This window comes from Urocitellus parryii, chromosome 6 (genome assembly GCF_045843805.1).
Source record: "Urocitellus parryii isolate mUroPar1 chromosome 6, mUroPar1.hap1, whole genome shotgun sequence".
Lineage (NCBI taxonomy): Eukaryota > Metazoa > Chordata > Mammalia > Rodentia > Sciuridae > Urocitellus > Urocitellus parryii.
In genome coordinates this window covers 126,547,782-126,571,307 of record NC_135536.1, presented here as the reverse complement: position 1 = coordinate 126,571,307, position 23,526 = coordinate 126,547,782, and the positions used below count along the sequence as shown (strand labels likewise).

The window sequence follows — 23,526 nt, the reverse complement described above, 5'->3', positions numbered from 1 at the left end:
TGTGAATTTCCTCCCACATGGGTGAAGTCTGTCCTTGTCCCAACTCCTACTCCAATCCCTTCCCCCATGATCCTATCACTCAAACCTTCCACTCCTCCCCCTTGTCCCTCCGTTCTCCCTGAGTCACAGGATTTAACTTTACTGGACTCCACCCCCCCTCCTTATCCTCTACCCATGCGCCCAAACCCCCAATTCGTCCTAGGTGACCCCCTGCTGCTGACTCGGTCACCCCGCTGCTAGAGGTGATTGGGTCAGACTCAAGCCCTCCCGGGGACTTCCCCGCAGCAGCGGCAATGGCAGCAGCAGCAGCAGCCCCTCCCCCACCGGAAGAAACTGGGCCAGCTAAAGGAACCCGCAGGCGGCAAATAATGGAGAACTTGGAAGCCCTGGTGATGCTTCCTCTTCGTCCCTATGGGCCCACAATAGATGATGGGCATGGGGGGGGAGATGCAGGCTTACCAATACTGGCCTTTCTCCTCCTCAGATCTATACAACTGGAAAAATAACAATCCCCCTTTTTCTGAGGACCCCACCCGACTTACAGGTTTAGTCGAGTTGCTGATGTTCTCACACCAGCCCACTTGGCATGACTGCCAACAACTTCTGGGACTCTCTTCACAACCGAGGAACAAGAGAGAATCCTCTTGGAAGCCGGAAAGAATATTCTTGGACCAGAAGGGCGACCAACCCAACTTCCTAACATCATCGAAGCTGGCTTCCCCTTAAACCGACCCAACTGGGACCCTAACACCTTTGAAGGTAGGGAGCATCTGTCCACTTATCGCCGGGCTCTTATAGTGGGTTTCCGAGCGGCCACTAGGCGGCCAACTAATTTGGCCAAGGTAAGAGAGATTATTCAGGGACCCAATGAATCTCCCTCCATGTTTCTGGAAAGAATTATGGAAGCATATAGGAGATATACTCCCTTTGATCCTCAGGCAGAGGACCAAAAGGCATCTGTTGCAATGGCTTTTATTGGGCAGGCTGCCCTAGATATTAAGAAAAAATTACAACATTTAGATGGATTACAAGATATGACCTTAAGAGATTTGGTCAAAGAGGCTGAGAAAGTATATTATAAGAGAGAAACTGAGGAAGAGAGGGAACAGAGGAGGGAGAAGGAGAGGGAACAAAAGGAAGATGAAAGGAGCATAAGGCAGACTAAAGCATTGGCTAAGGTCCTGGTCACAGCCACAGATAGGCCAGAAGTTAAAAAGCAGGGAGACAGGAAGGGATACCTGGGCCCACCCCAAAGGCTGCCCTGGCCTCAGATCAATGTGCCTACTGTAAAGAAAAGGGACACTGGGCCAAAGAGTGCCCCAAAAAGAAGCAGCTATGCCAGTCTGCCATTGCTGACTCTAGAAGATGACTAGGAAAGTCGGGGCTCGGATCCCCTCCCCGAGCTCAGGGTAACATTTGAAGTGGAGGGGACCCCAGTGAACTTTGAAGTAGATCCAGGAGCAGTATATTCAGCCCTTAAGACCCCACTGGGCCCTCTATCTAATAAAAGATCCTTAGTTCAAGGGGCAAATGGCAGTAAATATCGGGCTTGGACAACAAAGAGGACAATGGACCTAGGAAGGGGAAAAGTCCACCACTCTTTCCTAGTAATCCCAGAATGCCCGGCCCCATTGATGGGCAGGGATCTACTCACCAAGCTCCGGGCTAAAATAACCTTTAACCCTGATGGTCCCCAAGTGGAGTTTCTAAACACTTCAGTAAAGACCCCCATAGTCACGGCTCTGACTATGTCAGTAGAAGATGAACATCAACTCTTCACGGCCCCTGGGACCGATCAAACAGCTAGACTACCCCAGAGATGGATAAAAGATTATCCTGATGCCTGGGCAGAAACTGCTGGGTTAGGTCGGACCACAAAACAACCTCCAATAGTAGTAGAATTAAAAGCCTCTGCCTCTCCAATCAGTGTCAAACAATATCCTCTAAGCAAAGAAGCTAGGGATGGGATAAGACCCCATATTCAGAAATACCTGGCTCTGGGGTCCTAAGGCCCTGTCATTCGGCCTGGAATACCCCCTGCTACCAGTAAGAAAGCCAGGAACTGGGGACTACCGTCCTGTTCAGGACCTAAGAGAGATCAACAACAGAGTGCAGGATATTCACCCCACAGTACCTAATCCATATAATTTGCTTAGCACTCTGAATCCGGAGCAAAAATGGTACACTGTGCTGGACTTAAAAGATGCTTTCTTCTGCTTGCCCCTACATAAGGACAGTCAGTTGTTGTTTGCTTTCGAGTGGGTAGACCCAGAAACATCCAGCCAACTAACCTGGACTAGACTCCCACAGGGATTCAAAAACTCTCCCACTCTCTTTGATGAAGCTCTCCACAGGGACCTCAACGACTTCAGAACTGCACACCCCGAAGTCACCCTACTCCAATATGTGGATGATCTGCTGCTGGCAGCCGACACCAAGGAGAACTGTGAGTCTGGGACCCAAGCACTATTATCCGAGCTTGCTCAGCTCGGATATAGGGCTTCTGCCAAAAAGGCCCAAATTTGTCAACAAGAAGTAATCTTCCTGGGTTATTCTCTTAGGGATGGCAAACGATGGCTTACTGAGCCTAGAAAACGAACTGTTGTGCAGATACCGCCCCCATCTAATAAGAGACAACTCAGAGAGTTTCTTGGGACTGCTGGCTTTTGCAGGTTATGGATTCCTGGGTTTGCGTCTTTGGCTGCCCCTCTATACCTGCTGATAAAGGGGGATGCCCAATTCCAATGGACCCCTGAACACCAACAGGCTTTTGATAATATCAAAAAGGCGCTGCTATCTGCTCCAGCCTTAGCACTCCCAGATGTAGAAAAACCCTTCACTCTCTACATCGAGGAAAAGAGAGGAATAGCACGGGGAGTGCTCACTCAGACTTTGGGACCTTGGAGAAGGCCGGTAGCAGACTTATCAAAAAAACTGGACCCAGTGGCTAGCGGGTGGCCCCATTGCCTAAGGGCTATAGCGGCGGCAGCCCTTCTAATAAAGGATGCTGATAAATTAACATTGGGACAGAAGCTGACCATCATAGCCCCCCATGCCCTGAAGAGCATCATCCGTCAGCCTCCAGACAGGTGGTTGTCAAATTCCAGAATAACCCATTACCAGAGCCTCTTGCTTGACAAAGACAGAATAACGCTGGGACCCCCTGCTCCACTTAACCCGGTTACACTGCTGCCAGAAGAATCATCAGGACCCGTCGCTCATGATTGTCAACACATACTGGCAGAGGAGACCAGTGTACGCCGAGACTTAAAGGATCAGCCACTGCCCCGCCCTGAGGTCATATGGTTTATGGACGGACGGGAGCAGCTTCCTCCAAGACGGTAAGCGGTAAGCGGTGGGCTGGAGCAGTGATAGTTAGCAAAACTAATGTTATCTGGTCCTCTGGCCTCCCAGAAGGGACATCAGCTCAAAAAGCAGAACTAATTGCCCTTACGAAAGCACTGGAGCTAGAATCAGGCAAAAGAGCCACCATATACCCTGATAGCCACTATGCATTTGCCACTGCTCATGTGCACGGGGCTATTTACCAGCAAAGGGGGCTATTAACCTCTGCCGGGAAGGAAATAGAGAACAAAGATGAGATCCTCCACCTTCTCTCGGCAGTGAAAGGCCCTAAAGAACTAGCTATAGTGCACTGTCAGGGGCACCAGAAGGGGAACGACCCCGTGGCAGTTGGAAACAGACGGGCAGATGAAGAAGCTAAGTTGGCAGCCCTAAATGGAGCGACCCTGTTAACTGTTTCCACGCCGGGGGAACAACAACCAGGAGACTTGACTACACAGGAACGTTCAGGCAACTTATCTTCTGGGGACACAGACACAGAACTCTGGGATCCTGCAGTGACCAGAGTCACTTTGCATCACTAATGTCTGGGTGTCCTGTATGTGTTGTCCTGAACAGCTGTAGTGAATTATCTTCAGCACAGGGAAAAACGCTCAAGTTTAGTGCCAATTAACATTCTCACCCTGCAAGTAACTAGTAAAATGAACTCTTCTCTGATTCAGGGATGCTTCTTGTCAGAGATTTGTCTCCCTTACTAAATAGAAGCCCTAAAAAAAAGCCTTGTATGTGTTCACTTGCCTGACTGGATTGTTTTTCATTGTCATTCAGGCAAAAAGTTCCTAGTGTCTGGCATCACATGGTGGTTTCCTTGGTTTCATTATTTCATCTTAGATCTGCTTATAAACAGATGATGTACCAGGAATATTCCCTCTATGAATATTTTTTTGTTTTGTTTTTGTTTTGGGGGGCCCATGTTTTCAAATTTTTTAAGGAGCTTGTTGAAAATTGCTAAACCCTTCAGTGTGAATTTTTTGGAAGTTTTTTATTTCCCCATGCAATTTTCTTCTGTCTTTTTAGCTGAGAGTTCTTGTTCCAGTTCCAACAGTGCCTTATTATTCTATTCTTTGCGGGGGGACACCCTAGGAGCTCCTCTGCTCCCCAATATTATCCTTACCTACACATAGGTTAAATTTGTTTTGCATCTTAATTATAGCTTTTTTTTTTTTGCAACCACCTCATCCTTAACAAATCCTTTGAATCCTAAATGAAATTCTTCTGTTTTTCCAGATGCCACTCATATTTCTTGGTGACATCATTCCAAGTGAAAGCAAGGTTCTTGATGCAGTCATAGATTTGTAATTTTTCCAGAATTGCATCAGTGTCTGCTTACTATCTTCCTCAGCTGCAGCAACAGCCTAGGCAAACATTATCCTCAGATGGTAGATTTTAAGACCTGTTAAACTCCTTGATCCATTGGTTGTATCAAAGAATGGTGTTTTGGAGGAAGAAACGCCACCTTGGCAAAGAGCTGGAGATTAAAAGTTGGAGGAGGATAATCAAGAACATTATCAACATGAGCAAAACATTGAAGTGTGTAGTTCTCCAAAATTGTGCTTCTCCATTTCACTGGTGTAGCAGTGAACACATACAAGGAGAGCATCTTGCAAGAGGAGCTGGGTTATCCATGACCTCTGATTGTTCCTGTAATGCAATGGCAGTGTGTGCTTGTTGAGATGCCTGAATGCCCTGTGCTTCTCACTGTAGGTTAAGAAGAATTTTAGCTGGTATCCTTCAATATTGCCCCCAAATCATACTGTTATGCCATCTTTCAATGTCTTAAAACTTAGCATTGACTTTAACTTCCCTGTGGATGAAAAAAATCTTTTTGAGACTGTTTCCAGATTAGGGAGGGATTGTCAATACTGAAGATTTGCTTTGCTTTGGTAAATAGTTTTCCTCCACAGACTATCTGCATGTTTAAAAAAAAAAAATCCAACTGACTTTACATCACCACATGAACATTTGTTACTCTTTCTCACATTATGTAATGAGCAATTATTCTCAAGTAATTTAAATCATTCAGAGCTAGCAGTAAATTCCGAATCATAGTTGGGTCCAGCCTTCTTTCAGCATCACAAACGGCATTTTTACTTTGACCTTGATGACCATAGTGCTGAGAGGGATATCTTTGTGTCTGGTCTTCAATCCAAGTCATTAGATATTTCTCCATTTCTGCTTCAAGTTCTTCTCAAATTTTAGTCTCCATTACTTCAGTGACGCAAACCCTTTACCAGCTTCTATCCCTGTGTTCTGGTCCTACAAGAGAATAGCCATGGTGGGATGGAACATGCCTGACTGTGCAATAATTTTCACTAATATTTTTTTCTTCATAGTTCTTAATCACTTTAATTTCTTTTCCAGGTCAGTCTCTTGAGATGGCCTCTTACTGGGACATTAGCAGTGGATTTTGTAGGCTTAGGAGCCATGGCATGAACAAAACAAGGATTAAATGAAGCACAAGAGAAAATGAGATGATGAAGAGATGCAGTAAACATAAGATGGGTGAAGCTGCTGGTAGTGAAACATAACATACTGATTTACAGTGAACTTTTTCATTTTAAAAGTGTAAGGAGTACAGTCAAAATAATGATAAAGCATATAGTAGAATTTTTCTGTAGCTGTTGGGTGGAATGTTCTGTTGATAATTATTAGGGCCATTGGGTCTAGGATGCAAATGAACTCTGCTATTCCTTGGACTCTGGATGATCTGTCCATTGGTGAAAGTGCAGTGTTACATTCCCTACTATTATATTGCAATCTATCTCTCCCTTTAGGTCTACTTATATTTGTTTTCTATGTTTCAGTGCTCTGATATGGGGCACAAATTTATTTAGAATTTTTTTCTTCCTGCTTAATTAACCCCTTTACCATTATATAATGATCTTCTTTTTCTTACCACTTTTAACTTATTCTATTTTATCAGATATAAGTATGAATGCTCCTGCTTCTTGTATTCCATTTGCCTGTAACATTTTATTCTACCCTTAGTTTTCAGTCTGTGCCTGTCTGCAGAAGTGAATTGAGTTTCTTGTAAAGAACATGTATTTGGATTTTATTGTTTCAGTTACTTTGTCTTTTAATTACAGAATACAATTCCCAGAAAATAAAAACATGAGAGAATATATCTCTACCCATCCTGTCCTACAATAAATGCTAAAGGCAGTTCCTTAAGATGAAACATATTGGTGAGCAAAGAAAACAGCGAGTTTCATATCTCCCAATGTTAACAGTAATTATACAACTCAGAATGTTCAAATATTGTAAACACAACCCATAAACCATTTGTATCTTTAGTATGAAGACAAATACAAAATAATTGAAAATAATTCTTAAAATATTAATATAGGCAATTTAGATATGATATTGAATGTCAAAAATTCAATTATGAAGATAAGTGGAATGCAAGTATAGTTTGTGTTTTATCTGTTATGTCTGTGATCATTAAATTGCTATCATTTAAGAAATATTTCTATAATCAAAAGATATTTTTGTAAAACTCCTGGTAACTACAAAGCAAACATATATAGTAGGCTAATCAAAAATTATAAATAAGAATTCAAAACATTTCAAATAAATCACTTTACTACTCTTAAGAGAGTAAGAAAGAAACTACAACAGAACTAGAATACAAATTACAAAATGCCTATAGGAAAACATTACCTATGCATAATTAATTTAAAATGTATGCTATAATTTTTTTTTCTTTTTTTATTGGTTGTTCAAAACCTTACAAAGCTCTTGACATATCATATTTCAAATATTAGTTTCAAGTGAGTTATAAACTCCCATTTTTACCCCAAATACAGATTGCAGAATCACATCGGTTACACATTCACATTTTTACATAATGCCATACTAGTAACTGTTGTATTCTGCTATTGTATCTAGAATGTCTACCTAAGGTCTGTGTGCTAAAGGCCTAGTTCGTAACCCATGGTACTATTGGGAGGTGGTGAAAACTTAAGAGGTAGGATCTTTTGGGGATGTTTTAGGTCCTTGGGGGCATACCTTTGAATAGGATTATGACCTCAGTCTCTTTCTCTTTTTCATGCTGAAGCCATGAGGTGAATGGTATTGCACTATCACCTGCTTTTACCATTGCTGTGCTACCACAAACTCAAATGAATAGGTTCAATCAGCTGTGGACTGAAACCTCTGAAAGTGAGTCAAACACTTCCTCTCTGTAAGTTGACTGTTTCAGGTATTTTTTTTAATAGTAACAGAAAGCTAAAACAGTATGGAAAATATGTAAGCCCGGCATGGTGGTGCAGGCCTATAATCCTAGTGACTTGGAAGTGGAGGCAGGAGGATTGCAAGTTTGAGTCCAGCCTCAGTGATTTAAACTCTCAGCAACTTACTGAGACCCTGTACCAAAATAAATAAAAAGGGCTGGGAATATAGCTCATTGGTAGAGTACCCCTGGGTTAAATCTTGAGTACCACTCACACAAACTTAACAATAACAGTCTTTTATTATCAAAATTGATAATAATAAGCTAGGGTTGTGGCTCAAGCAGTAACGCGCTCGCCTGACATGCGCAGAGTGCTGGGTTTGATTCTCAGCACCACATAAAATAAAGATGTTATGTCCATAGAAAACTAAAAAATAAATATTAAAAAATCCTCTCGCTCTCTCTCTCTTTAAAAAAATGATTATAATATACTACACACAATAGTGCTATACTTTCATACTTGGAAACACAGTACATGTGTTTACACCAACATCATCATAAACACATGAATAATACTTTTTACCACAACATTATAATGGCTAGGACATCAGTAAGCCATGGGAATTTTTCAATGGAATTTCTTTATCTTTGGTGGGTGGCCTTTGTCCCTCATTGCCTGACTTCTGATAACATTCTCTCTCATAGGAAACTTGTTTGCATAGCTGAAAACCCTTTGGGTTTTTATCTGACTTATGTCTCTGGTTTTTTTTTTTTTTTTACTTTCTATAGGATAGCCTCTCAGAAAAAGAAGTTAGGATAAACTGTGTTGGTCAAGTGAGACAATGGAGGAGACTCAAGAAAACACATGAATTAAGAACAGTAGTGTATTACTCTTAAAATCCCAGATAAGAGGGCAACTCACTCCACTGGGGTAACAAGAATGAGCCATCCTGGATAAGCACTCACAAGCACTTGGGTGAGGTGGGATGGTCAGAAAAGGAGAGACGCATAATGAAGGTCCAGTGGGCTGCACCCTTAATGGTATTACCAAGCAGGTTACTCAAGGGAAGTCATAATTATTAGTTTCTAGCCTGTAAACTTGTGCTCCATGAGTGGGAGGTGATCTTTGCATAGTATCTGCATGGTCTACCAGGGGAGTGGGAGCCACTGGGGCAAGTCCAGTGTTGTGTCTAGCTTTCCTGTAAGGTGAGGTCTCCAGGAACCAGTTGTCTACAACTAAAAATATTTTTAAAATATGTTTATTCTTTGTCTAAGGGCTTATTTTTTCATTGTCACATATACTGATGTATATATAAATTGAGTAGAGTGTTACATCAATGATTCAGAAAGAGCTATCTGTATTAGGAAATATTGCCTTCCTTAGTATAGACTTACCATTAGTTTAAAAGCTTTATGTATTTGGTAATTCAGTTTTCATAACTTCTCAAGAGGCAGGAACTATTACCATTTATGTGATTCAATTGTAAATCTGAGCTAAAGCTCTGCAAGAAAATAATGTAAGAAAATTGAGCCTGTCTTCAGGGTCTTTCCTCACATCAATTATCTTAGAAATACTTTTTTTTAAAATTATAGGTACATTTTTTTATGTGTAGTTTCCCAGGAATTTTACCATATCTCATGGTGAGTTATTTTCCTTCAGGCTTTCAACTCTATATTTGTTTACAATTTAAGTCAGTAATCTACCACTAATTTATAGTTTTTATGAGCTCCAAGATTAGGACTTTTGATATTTTTTTAGTTATATACAACACCAGGATACACCCTGACATTATCACAAAAGCATGGAATACAACCTGCTCAGATTCAGTTCCAGGCACTCGCCTGTTCCCCTCCTTCCACTTCCTCAATCCCTCTTCAATCTATTTATAGCATATTTTTTAAAAATTAGTATCCAGGGGATACACCCAATGCCAGGAACCACTGTTCCACATCCATGTATGCACACATGAAAATTCAGTCAGATTCATTTCACTGTTAAAGTCAGATCTTAATTTGCTCCAAGAATATTCAGTTTCCCGCATCAAGTGTCACAATTGATCTGTCATAAATTATTTGCTTTAATATTTGCTTTTATATATTTCTTATTTTTGCACATATCATACTGTAATAGTTACAAAGAGACTTCATTTAACACCAGAATTACCCCATCCAGAGCCCTTTTTCTCAACCATGCTTCTATTCTATAATGAAGAGCGAAAACTGTACATCTTGCACCTCTAGCAGTATTCCCATCTGTGGCCTGATTTACCCAGCTACCTGAACTGTGGGTAAATAAATGCTTGTTCAAGAAAATGTGAGATTTTTACAACTATACAACTTAGTTTTTCACATAAATGTGTCTATTGTACTGGTGAATCCTGGGTAATCCTTCCCCAAACACTCCTCTTTTTATTTTTGCAATATATTCAAGTGAATTTTATTGGATCTCATTGCTTCTCTTTCTTTCATGGCTTTCTGAAGACTTGGGAAATTTGTACTCCCCCAGGAGCATGGAACACAAGAGGAACTTGAGGAGGCATTCCTGAGTGACTCTGCACAAGCAAGGAGGACACAGTGGTCGTGTCTCAAGACCACTCATGACAGGTGCGAGCTCGGCCTATGTGTGGGGACTATATAGGCAAATATTCCAGTTCCCTGCCCTCCCTATATGGCTAAATGTGGAATTCAGAGCATTTGTGTAAATAATGATTTTGCCCAAGAATCAGTGTGCCTATTTACTAAAACACATTCCTGCTTCTTTAATTTTTTTTATGCTGGCTGTAAACATTTTCACTTATGGATATATATTTTGTTCCTGGTCATATGACATCTAAATTTAAATTTGTATTTTTGTATTGTGAAACAGTATCTTTTAAAAAATGTATTTTCCCAAGATTCATTTCAATTATTCTCATCTTTTCAAGCAGCAGTCTTAATCAGATGGGAAAATCACTTTTTATTAGGAAAGACAAATGTTACACATCTATATTAGTGTTTCTGAGAAAGTTTCATGGTTGAAAAAAGACAGGGGAGTTTTTAGGAATAACATGTCAAAATTATGCAGAATTTAGTGCTCAGAAAGGTCTGAGGGAGCAGGGAATGTAACTCAGTGATAGAGCACTTGTCTAACACACCTAACACAAAGGAGACCCTGCATTCGCCCCCCCCCCCAATACGTGCACGTTGCACACACACATTAATCTATGAATAGTTTTCATTACATGGCTTTTTTCATTTACTTTCATTTAATTCACAAGGCGTTAATTTTGATGGAAATAATGTTGAAACTCCCAATCTCAAACAAACCAAAGGTCAAATGTTTTCACTGGTATGTGAATAAAGATGGGGCATCAGGGGGGTGGAGGGAGAAGAGAAATTCATTGGATTATACAAAAGGGAATGAAGGGAAAACGGGGTTAGGAATAGGAAAGACATGGAATGTGTCTTGAGATAACATTCCTACAAACACACATGAAAATACCTAAATGAACCCCACCATCATATCCACTCACAATAACAGAGTCCTAATTAGAGTAAGATATATTCTATCCTTGTATAACTTTATCATAATGGATTTACAGTCATGTATTACTAAAGAACCCAATTTAAAAAAACTGAAACTCTTTCTGACTGCATAGGCCAGCCATTTTGTTACTATGCAAGTATGAATTCATTAGATTGTTTACCCAAAATTTGAAAGCATTGACTGGAGTCTTTGATTTTTTTTTCTATTTCATTTTTTAAATACCTGCCTTATATAGATACCCATGATATAAGTTTGTATTCTTTTTTTTTACTCTTTGTGCAAGTACTAAAGTTGTTTTCAGTGCAATAAGAAGTGACATTCGGGTTGCTGGGCACCGAGGCTAGGGTGCGTGGGAGGGCGGAGTGCACGGGGCCATAGCGAACTTCGTGAGCAAGCTGGAGGCAACCAAGAAGAACCCGAGTGAGGCGCTGGCGGACAACGTCAAGCAATACTGGGCTAACCTGAAGCCGTGGTCAAGCAGAAGATCAGCAAGGAGGAGTTTGACCTTGAGGCCCATTGACTTCTCACACAGGAAAATGTGCATTCTCTCAACGATTTCCTCCTGGCCATCCTCACGCGCTATCAGATTTTGGTTTACACACCAGAGGGTGCTGGATCTTTGCCTTGGACTGGGGGATCTGCAGCCAAGCCTGGAAAGCTCAAGGGCAAGAAAAAGCTCTTCTGTTTGTCAGAAGTTTGACCAGTTCTTGGCAAAGGATCCCCAGGATGACGACGACTTGAAACTCTGCTCCCACATGATGATGCTTCCCACGCGCAGCCAGCTTGAGGGGAGGATGATTGTGACAGCCTAGGAGCACGGGCTGGATAGCGTGGCTGAGGACACCGTGGTCTTTGAGCCACCTTAAAGACATACTGACATCAATTGTGTCTAGAAGGAAAGCCCAACCGGCTGCGAGATGACCACTTTAAGTTTGCCTTCAGTAGCAATGTGACCCTACAGTCATACCTGAAGAACAGCGTGGTGGCCTGCAATAGCCTAATCGAAAGCCTTCTGGCTGTGTCCGCTCCCTGTGCAGGTCAGAACCGGACTGCCCACCTGCCCCCTGATGCTGAGCAGCAGGCTGCACTCCTACTTATCTGCTCTGGGGATGGGCTGCCTGAATCTTTGCCTCCAGTGAACATGTAGGAACTCCTTGAGGCTTTGCAGTTACACTGGGAAGTCATCCCTACACACACCATCTATGCCCTCAACATCCAGAGCATCATCATGAGGGCTGGGGATGTGGCTCAAGTGGTAGCGTGCTCGCCTGGCATGCCTGCGGCCAGGGTTCGATCCTCAGTACCACATACAAAGATGTGTCTGCCAAAAACAAACCGAGGAATAAATATTAAAAAATTCTCTCTCTCTCTCTCTCTCCCTCTCTCTCTCTCTCTCTCTCTTTTTTTAAAGAGAGCATCATCATGAGACTTTGGCACCCGAATCACGAGGCGGAGCTGCAGCAAGACCAAGGCCACCACCAGCACCTGGCAGCCAAGGAGGGGACTTAGAGGAATGGATGTATAGGTATGTGTACATGGTTCATGCGTCTGAAGCTCTGTATTTGATTTTATATTTTAAACGTGACAAATGCTCTGCTAAGTGGGATTGAGGGTGTGGGGTCCTCACGGGTCATTGCTTGCTGAAGAGGGCATGTTTGGGGTCCACATTTTGAGGCTGAAGTGTAGAGTGTACATATAACCTTTCTTATGAAAATGGGACAGTGAGTATGTTTTCTGTTGTTGCTGCAAGGCTATTCATGTAATACAGGGCCACCCTGCCTGTGCATGTTCCCAGTTACAGGAGCAGGCGTGATGAAGTCCTATGCCTGGAGAGGGGATGCCTGTCTGAGGCCCCATGTAAGATGGACCATCCTAGAGTGAAGGTGCCATTGCAACCTGTCCCCTTTGACTGGCAGGACATTCTTGTGTTTGGTGACAACATACAAGTTCTGTGTCTGGCCAGATAAAACTTCTACATTCTTGCTTTTTGTTGGAATAAATTATCCAGTGTTGAAACTCAGACACCTCCTTTAGTGATGGGTTTAGTTTTTAGCAGCTTTAGGTAGCCTCCAAGCCATCCATCATTTCAGCTCCACAGAAAACATGACTTGCAGATGCTGTGCTGTTGGACAAAATTAAGTCCAATCAACCTACCCTCCTGGAACGCAGTCTACTTTATAAGACGTCTTCCTGCAGTTCCAGTTTGTTTAGTATTGAAGTGCCCAGGGATGATTAGCAGGTGCTTCTGTTAATTATCCTTAAAAGATGTCTTGCTATAACTCTAATTTGTATAGTGTTAATATGACTAATGTTGACTAAAGGCACATCTAATTATTCCTATAGAACATGTTTTAAGAAATCTTATAAATTGGATTTATGCTTGGTAATTCTGTTTGTAGGAAATATCTATTTCTACCCTTTTAAGTGCTAAATTGAAAATAATCCACTTTGGCAGTGTTATTGAAAACCACTTTTGCTTTTCTAGAGATACATATGCTTTTTACTCAATAGTATTGATGGACAAATTAGTCTGTTGATGGGTTTGTGTAGGACTGAGGAATGGATGTGTAGGTATGTGTATATGATTCATGTGTCTGAAGCTCTGTATTTGATTTTATACTTTAAACGTGACAAATGTTTTGGCAGAAAGCCTTTTTGTTGTTTATTAAAGTAAATACATAAGGAAAACTATCATAAAAAGGTGCCATTCATTTTATTCTTGTGACTTTTATAAAAGATCCTAGGTTTAGACAGTAATTAACACACATTTCTATTACTTAGAAGGTCTTGGTTATACTGAACCATTGACACTCCTCTGTGAATAGATGTTATGTGTCCTGAATAGAGAAGATGGGATTCCTCAACCTGGATTGATCAGAGTTTTCCTTACATGATACCACCTGGAGGTACCAAAGAAGAGGGCCGAATAGATTCAGGCTACCAACATGCAGACTAGGATTTGTTTGATTTGTTGTATACAAAAATGATAGCTAGCTTGACTGTGTTGAGAGGAACACATTCTCTAATGAAAGAAGATTCCCATAGGCAGATCTGAGATTTATTACCTTTGTGCCTACTGTGCAATAATTAAAATTGTTAATCTGATGATCTAAAACTATTCTGAGGAGTTTTCCTCAAGATTTATGAGATATTATTAGCAAAAAACAGAGAATATACTTAACTCATACCAACTTAATAGTGGGGGATTTGTTTGGTCAGATAAGATTTCAATTCCTGCAATAAAAAAATCATAGAATTTCAAAACCGATCATGGTTGAGATAAAAGAAAAAGAATTACCCCCTCATTGTTATTCTATTATAATACTAGTATAGTATTATGATAATACTATAGCATGGCATAATTAATCTTAATTTACTGCATACATATCAAATTTTTATATACTGCTTCATGGGAAATAGACCGTGGCATACATGCAGTGAAGGGAATAGACAAGATAGTTCCCAAATTTAAAGTAAAATGGGGATTTTCTGAGGAAACATATAAAAGTCACTGCTTTTATTTTCTTTAACTAATGAGGGCTGGGGATGTGGCTCAAGCCGTGGCGCGCTTGCCTGGCATGCGTGTGGCCCAGGTTCGATCCTCAGCACCACATACAAATAAAGATGTTGCATCCACCGAAAAACTAAAATAAATAAATAAATAAATACTAAAAATTCTCTCTCAGTCTCTCTCCTCCCCCCCCCCTCTCTCACACACACACACACACACACACACACACACACACCCTCTCTATCTCTATCTCTTTAAAAAAATGATAGCTATGCTTTTTCTTATAAATGGAAAACTTCATTTAAATCACAATCACAATGTAGTAATTTTATCAGACACAACAGAAATATAAGAAATGTCATTGTGTGTCTGGGATATATGGTTCACACTGTTTATATAGCTATTTTTCTGTACCTTTAATGGGCACATTTTCATCTTTGCCTTCGATACAAGATGGCCATGTCATGTAAATTTTACTGACATCTGTTTTTTTGCAGTCAAAAATTAGATGAAAGGTTAAAGACTGAGTTTATTCAAATGATGCCTTATGTCTTCTTGTTCTGTGTTCTTGTAGTACCGTGACCCATGACATGGTGGAGAAATGATGGCAAGTGACAATTCTATCTACAAGGAAGGTGGCATAATTATTCTTTCCCATTCTTGGATGAGGATAATGGCTTGAGGAAATTTTGCCACCTTGTTCTCCAGATGTTCAGCATCTTCTTAACTGAGGAATTCTGTCATCATCCTTTTCACATCACAGTCTGGAAATGCTCTTGAAGTTGTGAGTTGCACTCTTTCAGGTCTTGCTGCCCTTCAGTGTTTGTATGATGTCTTTAAAAACAAAACAAAACAACAAAAAAAAACCAATGTTTTATATTTTTTGCATATTGTTTGTTTTTAAGTGTAGAAAAGTAAATTCAATCCCTAATTATGTCCCTACAGTGTATAGCTCCCTTCCTCCTGTAATTACTTACTCATTAATATATCTCTAGCTGAATGATTCTAGGATTCAATGTTAAAGTGAAAAAGGAACAATGTGAATGAAACTTAGAAGACAAAGTGAAATTGCATTTATAATAGTGAAGGAAGATCCAAATTGATCAGTGCTCGTTATCTATAGAAGTCTTCATGGGGGGATCCTCCATAAGCCAATTAATCAGATTTAAGATGAAGCTAAAGAAAGCATAATGCCTTCAGTTAAACTATTATGCATAATAGCCTTATTCTACAGTTGTTTAAAGTATCTTCCTATAATCCTAAAAGCATAAGTTTGTTCACATAAAAATAAAAGCTATAATGAAATTAGATCATAAGTGAATTCACAAATACCCTGATATTCTGATTCTGATTGCCTTGGGGCAGATTTTGATTGAAGGTCATGGATACCTTCACATCATCCCCTGTTGCATGAAACTGTAATGAAATATTTCTTATAATAAAGAGGCTGCAATGATGTCTGTGATTTCCACTTTTCCTGTTGACACTCATTCTTCCAGTGTTGGTGCAAGTGATCTACCAGGTACCAACAAATGGTTTCAGGCAAGTTCATACAAATGCAGACAATGAAAACCATATCAAGGCTGTGACCAGGCTAACAGCAATTGAGATAATATTGGAGAAACATGTAGTAAACTTGGTTAAATATTGGAAGCCGGTGTAGAACAGACAACATATATCAAGGGGGCCATATTAATTGAGCTACATCTTGGAAAAGAAGAGTTTTCTTGGAATAGGGAGGCAAAACTACCACAAAGGGCAAAAGAGGTGAAGATGGGGTGAGAAGCAGCCGGGGTGTGCACATCAGAGGGTTTTCCACAATGTTTTGAGAATGATGAGGCCAGAGAAGAGGCTGAGGTGGAAGTCAGGGTTCATGTCCTTCCCTGAGAACAGTAAGGAGAGAGAACATGTTAATATTCAAGTTCAAATCACTTTCAGATTGAAAGTTGAAGTTTCTTGGAAAATAGAAAACAATATATGTGAGGTATTTTGAAAGATTTATAAATTCATTTTTAAAATTCAACATAAACTATAATCTTCATGAGTGAATCATGGCAGAACAACATAGAACACTTTTCATATTATTTCTGTTCATTGTGGATTCAGAAAAGTTAACAGAACCTAAACTCTAGAAAGAAACTGCTATTGGTATTAGCCAGCTTGGTAAACAGATGAAATTACCCCATGCTAGTTTGCTTTTGTTTGTTTATTTTGTTTGATTAATGTTGTTTCATTTTAAAGAGAAGTCATCTCTGCACACAAGTAAGAAAGGGTACTGCTTAGGGTATTGTGTCATCCCTGTTAGCTTCATTTCCAGAGCATAGAAATATCCAAAGTTATCAATATTTGTATCAATATTTGTCTAATTGCTTTATCTTTTGTTTTCACTGTCTTTATAACATTGCACCATTTCTTCTGCTTAACTGGGATAAAGTGGTGGTCTTTCAGTTTCCTGTAGCTAAAACATTCTGATTTGAGAGATTTCTCCTCCTCTAACACAAACATTCAATTTTGTGAAGCTCTCCAAAAGTTTTGATTTCTTTACCTCCCACAAATTCTGATGAGATAGGATTTCATTTCATTTATTCCAAAATATTTTTAGTATCTCTTAATATTTTTTGACCTAAGTGTTTAATTTCTAGATTAATTCTGTTGTCTGAAGGCAGATAATGTATGATAATTATTATTTAACTTTATTGAAGCTTTTTTTATATCCAAGAATGTGCTATTTCTTGGGGAATGGAACATATGAGCTGAAGAAGAATACATATTCTGACCTTGTTGGATGAAGTAGTAAATAGATAATTATATCCAGTTGATTGTTGGTTCTGTCGAATTTGTTTTCTTACAGATTTTCAACCGACTGAATCTTCCCATTTCTAATAGACAGTATTGAAGCCTTCATTATAGGTTAGTATTTCTTCATGTGATGACATTGGTTTCTTCTTCAAGAAACCTGATTGTTAAATTTATACATGGTAAGAACTGTTATATTATCCTGGAGCTGACTCTTTTATAATTATAAAACACGATTTCTTATCCTAGATAATACATACATATACACATGCTTATGTGAAATTAGTGACAGCAATATTAGAAAGGATGGGAATAGAATTATTTTGTTATAAGGTTCTCACAATACTTATGAATCAACATAGTGTTTTTGAAAGGCAAGTTGCAAATATTATATTGCAAACTATAGTTCAAGCTGTTAGACCAAGGGCCTCATTTCCTTGCTGGCTATTGACTGGAGTCTGCATTCAGTTTCTTACCCTGTGGGCTTCTTCCATATGGAGGAATTTTTACCAAAATTATTAAAGTATAAGAGTTTTCCAGAAAGACAGAATCACAATCATATGCAACATAGTCATCTACTTGCTATCCCTATACTTTTCAATATTCTATTAAATATAAATCATATCTTCTGACTATATAGAGAAGGGATTAAAATACAATGTTGTGATAACTAACAGGTGGAGATAATTTGGCACCATGGTAGTCCACTAACCAGATACTGTCCAGTCTTAAACATTTTCTGTTTTCATAACCTTAACTCTTTGAAAAGAATTTGAAAGAGGCCTTATGTGGGTTGTCGCATAGTATGGATATATCTGGTGATAACTGTTAGACCAGGACTGTGGATTAATTTAGATGCCTCTAAACTGGACATGTAATCTAGTGACTCAGGAGGCTGAGGCAGGAGGAGTGTGAGTTCACAGGCAGCCTGTATACGTATGGCCACCCTGTCTTAAAAGTGATAAGGGCAAAGGCTGGGATGTAGCTCAGTGATAATATGCCACTAGGTAGTCTCCAGTAGAAAAATTAAATAAATGTGAAGATAATAAATGTAATCAAAATTTGTGGAGGAAATTAATAAAAATAAAGGTACAATAAAGATGATTTAAAATAAGTTACTTTCAGTGGGTAAGGAAATATACTCAGGGCATTGACCACATTGCTAATGTTCTATTAATTCATATTTAAAGTGAAGATCAAAAATACCACAACTTTGTTTTAAAATTTTCAAGTGTTTTATATTTACCAGAAAAATTGCAAAGGTAAACAGAAAGTGTTCATATCCCCCCTACCTCCAGAGTTCCCCTTATTTTTAGTTAATCTTAAGAGGTTAACTTGATATGGCACATTTATCATTGACAATCCTGGATTTTATGTATATTTTACACACACACACACACACACACACACACACACACACACACATTATTCACTAACAACCACACCACCTTCATATTCTATTTCTTTCTCTTAATGGTCATTTTCTGTTCTGGGATATCCCATCCAGGGTTCCAGATAACTTTTCAGTATCCTGTCTACTACATATCCTTCAGATGTGACACTTTCTCAGACTCATATTTTTTAATGACTGCAACATTCCTTATTTGTAAATTTCCTGATTACACTGGGTTATTGGTTTTAAGAATATAGTCCACAGAGGGAAAATGCCTTTCTCCTCCCATAATACTAAGGAATATCGACATGCTTTATCATCATTGACATTAATGATGAGGCTGTTTATCAGATTCATCCATAAAACTACTCTTTACTCCCCTTTCTTTATTGTGTTTTTTTGGGGGGGTGGGGGAGGTATCAGGGATTGAACTCCAGGGCACTTGGCCACTGAGCTACATCCCCTGTACTATTTTGTATTTAGAGAGAGGTTCTCACTGAGTTGCTTAGCATCTTCCTTTTGCTGAGGCTGACTTTGAATTCTCTGATCCTACTGTCTCAGCCTCTAATTGTACTTTTTGAAAGGAAGTCACTGTGCATAGCACATGCTTAAGTTAGGATTCATGTTCTACCTCCTTATGGACAAAGTATCTATAAAAATTATATTAAATACTTTTAGTATTCACAATTTGTCAATTCCATTTTTTAAATAATGATCACGGCTATTTACATGTGCAGTCTTGGATATTTACTTTACATTTCTCATAAATTGTTTTATTATTTTGCTCAGTTAATTTTGTTTTCCCATGCTAGCCTTTGGAAGATCTTTCAGTTGGCTCCTATTTGATGTTGAAATATTCACATAATTGAAATTTGACTTTGCTGCTTTTGGGGGGAGGCTGGTAAGTTGTGTTTGTTTAAACATGTTCTTATTTTCTGTCACTACAGGTTAATTGTGTTTATTCCCTGCCCAAGCCTAGTATTCATTTTTTCAAGAAGCTCTGTATAGTTTCTGTTACTGGAAAACAGAGTTGAAACAAAATATCTGGACAGAGTCTACTCATGGCTCCTGAAATTTTCATTGATTCCCAGCTGTCACCTGGCAATAAAAGGTACTGTGAATACTAATGTACACATACAAACATGTCTATGAATATTTCTACATGTTCCCCCCATTTGTATCCATTCATGTCTATATTAAGCATGCGTGTGGTACTACATGATCTAATCTAGTACCTCAGTATTTGTATCCACATTTATCTTTATTAGGTTAAGCATGCATTCCTACTGTTTGCAGCACCACATGATTTAATCTAATAATACAGGAATTAATCGACCCATTCCTTATTATTTGTATGAAAACACTCCAATAAGAAATTTAGCATCAAATACATGTATAGTTTTTTCAGAAAGGGCAATCTATATTCATGTGGGGATCAATTTTACCAAAAATGTTAAGGACTTGCATTCGAGTCTTTAAAATTTGGAATCTCTACATTTTTCTAATTCACTTAGGTCAGTCCTCTTTTCCTCTACTCCTTCAATTAGACTATTTAACACACTTGTAATAGTTATTTTATTTTGTCAGCATTGCTCCCTGTGATTCCCAAACCTACTCCCCCCACCCAAGTTTGCAAGTTTTCTCATTGTGTTATTAGGTACGACATAAGGCCTGGGGAAGGTTAGGGCAACTCTGCCCCACCTATTATCTAAGAGTGAGGGGGAAACAGGGCCATCTTGCAGTTAAAGGGAAGAAGCAAGCACAAGAGTAATTCAAGATCCTAAAGGGGAAACTATCCAATCTCTGGCATGTGCAATAGCTAGGGGGGCTGACCTAAAGTTAACTTGTTGCTATTTGACATGTCCTTAGCATTATAGCATGAGTGTTTGCTCCCTCTTTCTGCATTTTCCCAGTTTGGGGGAAACTTAAACAAGGACAGTAGAAAAGAAATCTTGTCAGATTCAACTGTCAATCAAGGTGTCAGTTAACCCCAGCTCCACCCAGAGAAGGCGGAGAACTAGCACAGCCCAATAAAAGCAAGCTGCACTGTGTAAATAGGTTCTGGAGCTCCTTTGCAGCTTGGCCCACTCTGGTCTTCCAGAGTGTTTCCTTTGCTTTTAGTGAGCCTCTGCCTTGCCTGCCAACCTCTCCCATCTCACTCAGTTCTTTGCTCAGGATGCTAAGAACCTGGACTTGGGGACCCCTGGGGACCCCTGCCCTTGCATCAGTAACATAACTTTCTATAGATTTGAAAAACAGTATCATGTATCCACCATTATGATATCATGATATGGCGAGGATATGGGGGAAAAGTACACTCATACATTGCTGGTGGGACTGCAAATTGGTGCAGCCCATCTGGAAAGCAGTATGGAGATTCCTTGGAAATCTGAGAATGGAACCACCATTTGACTCAGCTATCCCTCTCCTTGGACTATACCCAGAGGAATTAAAAACAGCATACTTCAGGGACACAGCCACATCAATGTTTATAGCAGAACAATTCACAATAGCTAAACTGTGGAGTCAACGTAGATACCCTTCAGTGAATGAATGGATAAAAAAAATGTGGCATATATACACAATGGAATTTTACTCATCAGTAAAGGAGAATAAAATCTTGGCATTTGCAGGTAAATGGATGACGTTGGAGAAGATAATGCTAAGTGAAGTTAGCCAATCCCCCAAAAGCAAATCCCAAATGTTTTCTCTGATATAAGGAGGTTGACTCATAGTGGGGTAGGGAGGGGGCAGCATGGGAGGAATAGATGAATTCTAGATAGGGCAGAGGGGTGGGAGGGGGAAGGGAGGGGGCAGAGGATTAGCAATCATGAGGAATGTGATGGACATCATTATCCAAAGTACATGTATGAAGACACGAATTGGGTGTCAACATACTTTATATGCAGAGATATGAAAAATTGTGGTATATATGTGTAATAAGAATTGTAATGCAAAAAAGGTGCATGTATAAAGACATGAATTGGCATAAGCATACTTTATATACAAAGATGAAAAACTGCTCTATATGTGTAATAAGAATTGTAATGCATTCTGTTGTGTATTTAAAAATATAATCAATTAAATAAAAGATTAATACAATATGTGATCCACCAAAAAATACAATAAAAAACAAGATCAGCAACAAAAACTTGGACTAATCCTGACACAGTGGTACATGCCTATAATCCCAGCAAATTGTGAGTCTGAGGGAGACAGGTCACAACTTCAAGGTCAGCCTCAGCAATTTAGCAAGGCCCTGTCTCAAATTTAAAAATAAAAGAATGGAATGTAATTCAGTGCTAAAGTGCCCTTGGGTTCAATCCGAAGTATCACCCCTACCACCACCAAAAAAAAAAAAAAAGTTAAGGGATAGAAAGTCTAGGTAGAAAATGGTAGAGTAGCTTCCTTATGTATCCCCCATTACTGACACAGGTGCATCTACTTCAGGAAGACACCAAAAACTCTGGGTACTTGCCTCCTCTTTCTTCTTCCCCACGATACACCCCAGCACCACTTAATAGACTGTCAGTAACTGCTTCTGCAAAGAGTTGCCTGGGGCTCACATATGTCAGAATGCCCTGCTTTCAGACACATCTTATTGGTATATGTATAGGATTCCAATGAAGCCATTGGAGGTTATAAGCCAAGACTAAGAAATATAAGTGACAGGGAACATAAATCATGTTGAGATTCAGAAGAGGGTTTTCATGTTATAAGGTTTAGTTAAGTTTACAAAAATCAGCAGTACTTTTAAGCCTCTGGGGGGAAAAACTTTGTAATTAAGTTATTTCCTTTCTAGTTTCCAACATAAATTCCTCAGGACCATGTCTTCTATTGAAGTTGATATAGGATTATATTACACCTTGCTGAGCCCAAAGGCCAGGAGCTAGGTGTCATCATGGTAGCAGGTAAATTAATTACAAAAGAAGTTTTAAAAATATTTTATTTTCCTGTAATACTTTGTATAGTTGTAATATCAGGTAAACTGGCTTCAAAGAATGTATCAGGAAATGTTTACTTTTTATTCTTTATAATTTGTTTTCCTGAAATAATAGAGGAGGATATACTAAGTAACTCACCAGTGACATAATTTTGACCTTGGCAGCAACTGACTCTTAACAATCACAGGAGCATGGAAGGGACCTTCCCCAGCTTAGGAGATCTCAATGTTCTTCTACATCTTCATTCCTAATTCAGAAAAACTGAGTAATATTGTGTGGTTTTGAAGAACTAAACTGTGGGGACTAGTCTTGCAGAATTAAATATATAACACACTTGATGATAAATGTGATATAGTGTCCTGCAATTTAGTACTGGAAGAGAAAAAAGAAAAGACATAAGTAAGCTGGAAAATGTAGAAAAGTCTAGTTAATAGTTTTGTAACTGTCAATTTTTCAATTTTAATCTAGAGGTATATATAATGTTAATATAGGAATCTAAAGAATGCACAGAAATCTTAATATCTTTGCAAGTTTTGATAAATATGAACTTATTTAAAAATTAAATTTTATTTAAAATATATCATTTTTTTGGAAAACCAAAGCAAACAAAATCATAAGCATGAACCTTGGGATCAGAAGATTCATGCTTACGTAGGGAGAGAGTGTCAAAGCATTTCAAACCTGGGTGTACCTACTTTGGGAAGGCATCAAGCCTTGGGGATTCTCTCTCCTTCCCTATTATGTGCTCCATTATTACCCAGTCACCAGTTTAAGTGTCATTTATTACTTCAAAGTCACTTTTGCCTTATATATCCTAGAAAC

The 23,526-nt window shown here is 39.2% G+C and overlaps 1 protein-coding gene and 1 pseudogene across 1 annotated transcript; both read left to right on the top strand.

The window, feature by feature from the left end:
• Positions 1-435: 435 nt before the first annotated feature.
• Positions 436-3,887, top strand: LOC113199045 (uncharacterized). Its single transcript, XM_077800154.1, is given in 7 exon segments — positions 436-604; positions 607-1,251; positions 1,254-1,330; positions 1,332-1,992; positions 1,995-2,036; positions 2,039-3,327; positions 3,330-3,887. Coding segments are annotated over 7 exon segments (3,441 nt in total).
• Positions 3,888-8,545: 4,658 nt separating this feature from the next.
• On the top strand, positions 8,546-12,569 carry LOC113199046 (transcriptional adapter 1 pseudogene; annotated as a pseudogene).
• The last annotated feature ends 10,957 nt before the right edge of the window (positions 12,570-23,526 follow it).